Raw genomic sequence first — 9537 nt, forward strand, 5'->3', positions numbered from 1 at the left:
TCCTGTGCTGTTCCAGAGCCAAGCACCATTCAGCATTTATATGCTCAAGAAGAACAATGCTAGGTTTCAAATAAGTTAAATTGGGTGTAAGTGTTTCAAAGTTACATTTCACTATTGAAATGTAGCTATATTTAGGGCTGGGGCAAACTGTGTACTGTTCTCTCTTCACGCTGCCTCTGTGTTGTTATATCTGTATAACCCTATGAAGACAATGGTGAACATATTTTGAAGACAAAGATTACAGATATAATAGAGCAGATTTTCACCTGCAAGAACCTTTACAGACAGTTTTACAAGGGCAGGAAAACCCCATCCTAACTTTAAGAAATGGCATCACGAGGGTCACTTTTCAGAGCAGATGTATATTTTAAGAAAATTATAAAGTGTTAGCACACCAGAGAGAATTATACTAATGTGAGACTGCTAAATGAGCCAATCGTAAGAAATAGTGTGAGCAGAGAACCATGTGTAGAAATTTATGGCACCAGAAATGCATTCACACCTGTGAGCCATTGTGAATAGTCTTTTAGAGAATACCAGGTAAGACATTTAAGCAAACTTTTTGAAATGCATTAATACTAAAGTATTTGCATTTTTGACAGCATGTCACATTCCATGCTAGATTTTCCACAGCCCCACCAAAGCTTATCTAGCACTTCCTCTCCTCATCTTAAAATCCCCTTCATCTACCACCTCTACCCAAATGTCTTGCCTGAAATAAACTGCTCAGAACCAATGCTTTGGTCCACAAAGCCACAGGAGACAAATCTGGTACTTTCCCAGCAATGTTGCTAAATATGGCAAGCCTTCTAGCACACTACAAGACTATTTAGCAGATACCAGTTAAGAGGCTTCTGCTAAATGAATGCAGACAGTGTATTCTATAGCCAAGCTTTATTGCTACCAGACAACTTGAGAAGTTGCTACAGTATCGTAATACTTGCTGCAGAAAGAGGTACTGAAATGCTGAGTTCTAGGGAATCCCCTTATAACATTTTAGCAAAATATGGAGACACTTAAGTTACTTTCTTTCACTAAAGAACACAAATGAAAAATGCTCACCGGTTTTCTTTCTGTGGTTTAGTTTCTCTCTGCTTATGTGCTTAGAGACCGATGGTCTTACAGTAATTTTTATTTTACTGTCAACACAAGATGTAAAGATTCTTTTGGTTTCTGTTTCTTCCACATATTCTGTAGCTGTAGCCTTAATATCTTCCAAGTATACTTCATTTTTCCTCTTACGACTACGTAAAGTAGATCCAATGGAAGATGAATGTATTTCATCTTTGGTTTCACCTGAGATGGGATCTATAACTGGAAGGTTCTGGAGTATTTCTAACTTTGAATGTCTAGGAACCATACTTACACCTTCCCTTATCATATTAAGAGATTTTCTAGATTTTGGCTTAGTTGTCTCCATTCCTTTTCTTTCAGCAGCAGACGACTTATTTTTGATGACAGTAGCAGAAAGCACAGGACGTTTTTTTGGTTGTTCTCTTTGGGAGCAACTGCGAATCTGAAGATCCTCATCAGAAAGAGGAAAATTGAGATGATTTTGTTCAGGTTTGGTACAATGAAGTAACTGAGATTTCACTATAGGCGTCTCATCAAGGACGTCATTTGGAAACTTATGTTCTACAGATACACTTATGAACTGCATTTTTTCATTTTCTTTCCATTTTGAAGATGACGACTTCTTTGTGATACAAGTCTCCACACTGGAGGATAAAGAGGACGGTGAAACAGATACGTGGACTTGAGACACTGATTCTATAGCTAAGTTGTCTTTTACAAACTGATCGGGTGACAATATGGGAGCAACTTGCTCTGCTACAACTTCTACATTAAGTTGATAACTGTCATTTATAAAAGAATCTGGACTTAAAATTCTCCTTTGAGTCAAAGAGGAATGCAAGGCTGCCGTCCATTCCGGAGCACAAACAGGTGAATGTGTATTTGATCTGTGTGCTTGTACTAATCCAGAAGGAGAACTATGTATACTTGAGGATTTTATTTCCTCATTAGGATTATGAAGTTTCTTGATGTTACATGTGTGTATTTCTTGCAATAATTCATCATTTACCACTGTACCAAGAACTGAGTATGTAGTAGATCTTCTCATTGAAAGAGGTGTGCAAATGGTATCATGATGTTCTTGCAATACAGGACTGATAGGAGATATAGGCAGTTTGTTTTCTAAAGTGATAAGCGAGTTTTTGGGGGGGGACATGCTACCTTGTATCACATCCAAATTTTCACAGGACTGGAGTGGGCTTCTAACTGTATCTGTTTTTTTGGAAACACGAAAAGTTTTGTTAACATTTTTAACATTTGAATGTTTTTTCTTAGCTCTTGTAGAAACTGATCCTTCTGAAGTATTTTTCTTTTTAATAGCATCCCAAAGACTCTTCTGAAAAACCACAAAAAAAAAAAATTAGAGGGTTTGCAAGGTAGTTTTTTTTTTTTTTTTAAATATAATGCACTTATATATTCATCCACACAGATAATGAATTGATAGCTAACAGATACAAAAACTAAGTTTTTAATTTTGGGTTGTTTTTTAAGTTATTTTGAATAGATACACACTAAAAAAAAGTAATATGTAGCCATATGCTCTATGCACTTACCATAAACTTTAAAATGCCCACATCAAAAACAACACACCAACATAGCTGAAGCACAGCAATACAATGCAATATAATCCATAATCAAACCAACCAGGAAAATAAGCTAAAGCCATTTTTCTACTCCAATAATTCACCCTTAAGATGTTCTACCACTTTCAAATGGGAAAAAAACAATTTTGCAGTATTCACCGGATTTGGGCTATTTCAAGATCAAGGAGAGCAAATTCCAAGTTATTGGGGGATCCCACTGAGGATACCCATTCAACAATTCATCTGTGTCTACACTAGTAGAAACAATTGCTACACTGCAAAATTTTGACTCACAAGCAAGCAACAAATAAGACAAACATAATTAGTGTTAATTAAAAATACATTTCTTACCTTTTTCTTCAGAGGCTGCTCAGCAACACCCAACAACACAGCCTGATGTTTTACAATGCCATTAACAATAAAAGTTACCAGTTCTCGGACTTTTCCTTCTTCTAATGGCGTCCATGTGATAGAAATAAAGATTCTTTCTCCAGACTATGAGAGAACGAAGCGTTAAAACAAAAACATTGTAAGGACATGAAAATATTTTTAAGAGAATTGATCATTTAAAAAAGAAGCAGTGAACAAAAGTGTTAGTGTCTGTGAATGCTTTTAAGTAAAGTGCTATATAAACGCTAATTAGCATGGCTTACATTTTCAGCCACTGAGTGCATAAATATGGGTTGATGTCTCTAAATTGTTGACTTAAAAATGTTGACTTATTAGATGAATTTACAGTTATGATGGAGGACAGGTGAGAAAGTACAAATACACAATAGTGAGGTCAGGAGATAGAATGGATATAAGAAGAAAGGGATGTGATTTTCATAGAATATCAGGGTTGGAAGGGACCTCAGGAGGTCATCTAGTCCAACCCCCTGCTCAAAGCAGGACCAATCCCCAGACAGGAAAACCTGCTGTCACGTTATTGACTCGAACTGGGACCATATAGATCATTGTTGCAATCAAGGTCCTGTAGTGGCACCAAATCTTGTATAAAGGGGGTCAAATAAGGTATCTAAGACAAGGTTATGGTTTGCTGGTTATGATTATGCTGTCTATATGTGTGTATTATTTTTGTAGTTGAAGTTATGAATATTGGCTCTATACTGTCTGTATTTCAAACTTATGCTATGCTTCTGGGTGACATCCCAGACAAGTTGGTGTCAGCTCTGCCTAGCCTGCTTGATGGCCCATTAAGGACCATCAGCTATATAACTGACCCATTGAGAGAAGGCAGATACGCCTTGTAACTCAGCAAAGTATGCAGGAACTTGCCCATGTGACTCCAGACTTCATTTTGCTGTAATTTTCCACAGTAAGAACCAAGAGGTGTTCCTACACCTGGAAAAGACTAAAAAAAGCTAATGCCTCATCTCCACCTTGTCTTCAATCCTGCTTCTTACCTCTGGAGGGACTTTGCTACAAACTGAAGCTCTAAACAAAGGACTGATGACCCATCCCAGCTCTGGATGTACTCCAGAGACTTGATTTGAACCTGCAGTTTATTCTATCACCGCTACAAGCAAACTTTGCCATTACTGTATGTAATTGATGCCATTTAACCAATTCTTGCTCTCATGTATATCTTTTTCCTTTTATGAATAAACCTTTAGTTGTTAGATTCTAACGGATTGGCAACAGCGTGATTTGTGGGTAAGGTCTGATTTGTATATTGACCTGGGTCTGGGGCTTGGTCCTTTGGGATCGAGAGAAACTTTTTTCCTTTTACTGGGGTATTGGTTTTCATAACCATTTGTCCCCATAACGAGTGGCACTGGTGGTGATACTGGGAAACTGGAGTGTCTACGGGAATTGCTTGTGTGACTTGTGGTTAGCCAGTGGGGTAAAACCAAAGTCCTCTCTGTCTGGCTGGTTTGGTTTGCCTTAGAGGTGGAAAAACCCCAGCCTTGGGCTGTAACTGCCCTGCTTTAAGCAATTTGTCCTGAATTGGCATGCTCAGTTGGGTCCCGCCAGAACCAGCATCATTACACCTGCTAAAATTTCATTACATTATTAGCTGTTAAAAAGATCAGTACTTCATTCATATTTTGTAGTACATATATTTTAATACTTGTGAAAAGGGCTATATGAGAGCACTGTAAGCAAAAAGGTGAATTATAGACATACAGGAGTAATATTGTTAAATATCCTAACTATCAGAATGTAAGCAAAATTTTAAATAAGCATATTTAGATTTTCTAAGTAATTTTGTTCTCATTTAGCTCAAGTACCCAACTTCTAAGTTTTGTGTTGATTAGAGCAGATAGACCAATAAGGTCATTGAAAAATAATGAAGACAGTGTCCTTCTCACATGCCAGTAGCTCAACTTTGGGATGGTGCATGGGATTAGAATTAATTTGTTGAACAGCTTGAACTCAGGGAAGATTCTTGCCAAACACTAGGTGAGCTACCCTACTGTATGTTTTGCTGCTCTGCTGACACACCAGTAGGGTGAAAAATGCCAGTTTCTAGCATTACAATTCAATATAGCAGCAAAACAGGCAGATGATGATGATGATGGAGAGAAACAAGACAGCAGTGGAAAACCAAAGACTGACATTATGTAATGCCTGAAAATCTCATTATACTTTGCTGGTCCTTGTAGCAAAAAAAAAAAAATCATCTTTTTATGCTAAAGAGGTTCCATACACAATTAACTCATTTAACACATTTACTTGCACTACTGGTAGTAAATTGTGGCAGCTGTCACTTCCTCAAGAGATTCTGCTGTCAGGAGAAGGCACTTGTCAAAATTTGCTACCTGCTGTTACAAAGATGTACTGTATACTCCTGGGAGAATGCTGCACCAAAAAAATTAAAAATTCCACACACCATATTTTAAAATTCTGCCTATTATATTTGTCAAAATAACCACACCAGTTTCAATTATTTTTGGTCATTTATTTCAAAATACCTGTCAGGAAAGTACGTCTGTAACAATACAGACAAACAAAAAAGATTCAGGAAATGTTTTTTGACAAATAGATTCCTTACTAGTCATATCAGATAACGTGCCATCTGTGGTTCTTCCCATTGGAAGCTTGTGTCTAGCAGTGAGTAAAACAGCCTTATGATTAAATTGTATGATGTTTTATCTTAAGAGTAGGAACAGCAAAGAACACATACAAGAGATTGAGAAAGACCCACCTCAAAATGCCCCATAGCCAGGACGCTATCCTGGTATACGGGAGACCTACTCTAGAATGTTTTATCTTAAGAGTAGGAACAGCAAAGCATAAGAAGTTTTTCAACCACACAAAAGGCGACACATGTCTATCTTACCTAAAGCCTGACCAATCTGAAGCAGACATAGGCTAAGCTTCCTCGAGACACCCCTACCCCCTGCAGGATTGATTCGTCAGTTTCTCCCCCTTAACTATCTGCCCTCTTCTAGAGCAGACGTGTCTTTAAACCATCCTGAAGCTTTTGAGGGCCTGAGCCAGGGCATGGAAATGAACGCATTGCTCCTGAGCATATTGTCCTCCCCCGTCCCTGGTAAAGCTGATAGCGGATTAACTCAGTCAAGGTTCATAAATTATTACAGGCAGCCCCAACCCCGTCACGCCGGCTCAGGGCATGTAACCGCACCGCCCCAACGAGCCCCTCCAGCCACGGGGGCTGCCAGGGGCGCCGCGCAGAGGTGTGGCTGGTGAGGGGACGCGAAGCCGCAGCAGCTCGGGCTCTCCCCGAGCCCGGCCCTACCTGGATGAGGAAGCGCCGGCGCTCCAGGCTGAAGCCTGTGGAGGGAGCCGGGAAGCGGTCGATAACCACATCAGCCTCCTCCGGGTTGGGGTTATCTACGGCCAGGAGCCGGGTGCAGGAGGCGCCGGGCCGGAGGCTGCCGAAGCTGAGGAAGGGCGGCCGGGAGAAGTGGGTGAGAGTCAGCACGGCGGGGTCCTCCTCCTCCCTGCCAGCCCAGCGCCGCCTCCGCCGCCCCGGGCTCTCGGCCGGGCTCAGTCCGCAGGCAGCGGCGGCTCCCCTGCGCAGCAGCTCTGCAGCCATCGTCGGCTTGTTGCTGCCGAGACTCGGCGCTGCCCGGTGCCCGCGCAACACTGACGAACCGCACGAGCCAGATGCATAAACAGGCAGCACGGTACTAACCGCCCCCGGCCAACCATTCAAACCCAGCGCCACCGCCAATCCCCAAGCGCCCCCAGGGCCCGCCAATCCCCACACAGCCCTGTCCCAACCCGCCCACCAACCAGCGGCGCAGCGCCTCTTCCAGGCCACCAATCGCCATACGGGGCCCACCCTGTAGCCTCTCCGCCAATCACAACCCGGGGTTTTATTTAAACATCAGCTCGGAGATGGTTGGCTGGAGGTGAGCTCCCCAGAGCAGTCTCTGCCAGCGGGCGAGCCCCTCGCTCACGGGCGGGACTTGCGAGGGTCATTCGGCCGCCGCTCCTAGCACAGGGCGGAAGGGAAAGAGGATTCCCTGGGGAGAATTCCGTGCGCGTCATATTTGGGGGCAGTTAGCGTCACACCCCTCCCCCACTCCTGACTGCCTAACAAGCTGCTATTGCTACCACCCAACTGGCTGACAACCGGCCTGCGCCCACTCCCCTGTGCTTAGGTTTTGACTTTTGAGTTTGCCGGTGGGTGCCCTCCCGAGGCACAACTCCCTCTCTACCCCTTCCCCCGCCTGCCCACTGCTTGCTCCTGTCTGCCCCCTCCTCCAAGCACCTCTGCCAGTTTTGGAGGGAGGCTAGTCACATTAGAAAGACAAGGTGAGTGAGGTCATATCTTTTATTGGACCAGCTTCTGTTGGTGAGAGAGACAAGCTTCGGAGCTTTCAAAGAACTCTTCTTCAGTAAGAAGAACTCTGTGAAAGCTCCAAAGCTTGTCTCTTTCTCACTCTCTCACCAACAAAAGTTGCTCCAATAAAAGATATTACCTCACGCACCTTGTCTCTAATTTCCTGGGAACAACAGGGCTACACCAACAAAAAATCCAGGATTCACATGAACAACACAGAGTGAGCATCACACCAGGGCACTATTTTCAGGATTCATCTTAGCATAATGTCATCATTACACCAAGGAAGTAGCACTACCAGCACAATGAGATAAATATACCCACGTGTGCATTCCAAAAATTCACAGTACAAGCACACTGGGATCCACACAGCAGGATAGTAGTGTCAGTTTAGCTCTCAGTTTAGTGGGGATACACTCAGGACCGAGTCCAAGGGTTCAGCTAAACAAGGGCACCTGCAAATAGCTGTATTAACAGCAGGATCTACACTGGCACAATAGGAGGAGTTCCATGTCAGGGCACTAATTCCCAATCCCAGTGCAAGGCAATATGGGATCCAGGCACCAGGTCTTTAGTACCAGTACTTGTACTCCCAGGAGAGTGGGATGGAATTATAGAAATTACAGGGTCAAAAGCCCTCTGTGATCATCCTGGCTCAGTCCATTTCCCTGCCAATGCAGGGCTGATCCTTACTGCATGTTTTGTCCAGTCTCCTTTTAAAAGTCTCAAGCCTTGGAGTTTCTAGCTGACACTTTATACCAGGGGTTCTCAAACTGGGGGTCAGGACCCCTCAAGGGGTGTCACGGAGTGTGTGGGAGATAAGACCCTGCACCCCCCGCTTCCTGCGATTCACCATGACTCTCAGCCAGCCAGTAAAACAGAAGGTTTATTTAGACGACTGGAACACAGTCCAAGACAGGTCTTGCAGGTACAGACAACAGGACCCCCTTAGTTAGGTCCATCTTGGGGGTCCGTTGGGACGCCCAAGCCCCATCTGGGCTCCCCTCCATTTCCCCAGCCAGCTCCAAACTTACTCCCTCTCCAGCCCTTCCTCCTCTGCTTTGTTCCTTTCCCCGGGCCAGGAGGTCACCTAATTCCTTTGGTCTCCAACACCTTTAGCTATCCCTTTGCAGGAGGGAAGGGCCCCAGCCATTAGTTGCCAGGAGACAGAGTGTTGGCCATTTATGCACACTGGCCCTTTGCTCTGCAACAGTCTTACCTCCTAGAGACTTAAGAAATGCATAGGGGAAACTGAGGCACCCACACAGTATTCAGAGGAAACATTAAGAACAGTCCCAGTTCGTCACAGGGAGTCACAAAGTTATTACATGGGGGGTCGCGAGCTGTCAACCTCCACCCCAAACCCCGCTTTGCCTCCAGCATTTATAATGGTGTTAAATATATAAAAAGTGTTTTTAATTTATAAGGAGGGGGGTCGCACTCAGAGTCTTGGTATGTGAAAGAGGTCACCAGTAAAAAAGTTTGAGAGCCACTGCTCTATATCTCAGGGGAGTGATGTGCTGTGCTCTGTAAGCCCCATATTCATCATTTGTATATATTCTTTATATTTCATATAAAGCATGCCATGTAACATATTATGGGAAAGGTTATGATTTGCTGAAACCCACTGTTCTGTCGAAATATGTATATCATTAAAGTATATGAAATTATGTTGTATGGTATTAATGAAATATGCTGCAAATTTGGGAGTAGCCCAGAAGGCAACTCCCCAGAAACAACAAGGCACTTGACCAAATGGCTGGGTGGATGTTACACAACCATCACCAGCCATTGTGCAGCAAATGAATGACAATTAGCAATTCAATGACCATCACCAGAGAATTACTCAACCCTGGGACTCAGCAATGCCTCCCTCCCCCCAACATGAGGCTTGGACTTGTGTTTTCCAGAGCACATGGACTAAACAGGAGATAGTTCCAGCCCAGGTTGTACCCCAGGGGTCACACACTAGCCCTTCCCTTGAGAGACTATTCCATCCACACCCCAAGGCAGAGATTGCACTGCTTGGAAGGTTTTCCCTGATAGCTGGAGTTTCCCTCTCTCCCCACCGCCACCCTATCCCTTCCCCCTGCCCCACTGCCTCTTCCCTTCCACCCCCCC

The 9537-nt window shown here is 43.6% G+C and overlaps 1 protein-coding gene across 1 annotated transcript in view; it reads right to left on the bottom strand.

Annotated features, from left to right (window-relative positions):
- The window catches only part of LOC113407287 (abnormal spindle-like microcephaly-associated protein homolog), a 39278-nt gene extending 32615 nt beyond the window's left edge, over window positions 1-6663 (bottom strand). Inside the window, exons 1-3 of the mRNA XM_026655616.2 lie at window positions 6364-6663; window positions 3009-3152; window positions 1063-2410 (exon numbers count right to left, since the gene is read on the bottom strand). Of these exons, the coding sequence (XP_026511401.1) occupies window positions 1063-2410; window positions 3009-3152; window positions 6364-6663 (1792 nt within the window). The remainder of the gene's footprint in view (window positions 1-1062; window positions 2411-3008; window positions 3153-6363) is intronic.
- Between the last annotated feature and the right edge of the window lie 2874 nt (window positions 6664-9537).

Source organism: Terrapene carolina, unplaced genomic scaffold, assembly GCF_002925995.2.
Source record: "Terrapene carolina triunguis isolate 2854851 unplaced genomic scaffold, T_m_triunguis-2.0 Scaffold210, whole genome shotgun sequence".
NCBI classification, from domain to species: Eukaryota; Metazoa; Chordata; order Testudines; family Emydidae; genus Terrapene; species Terrapene triunguis.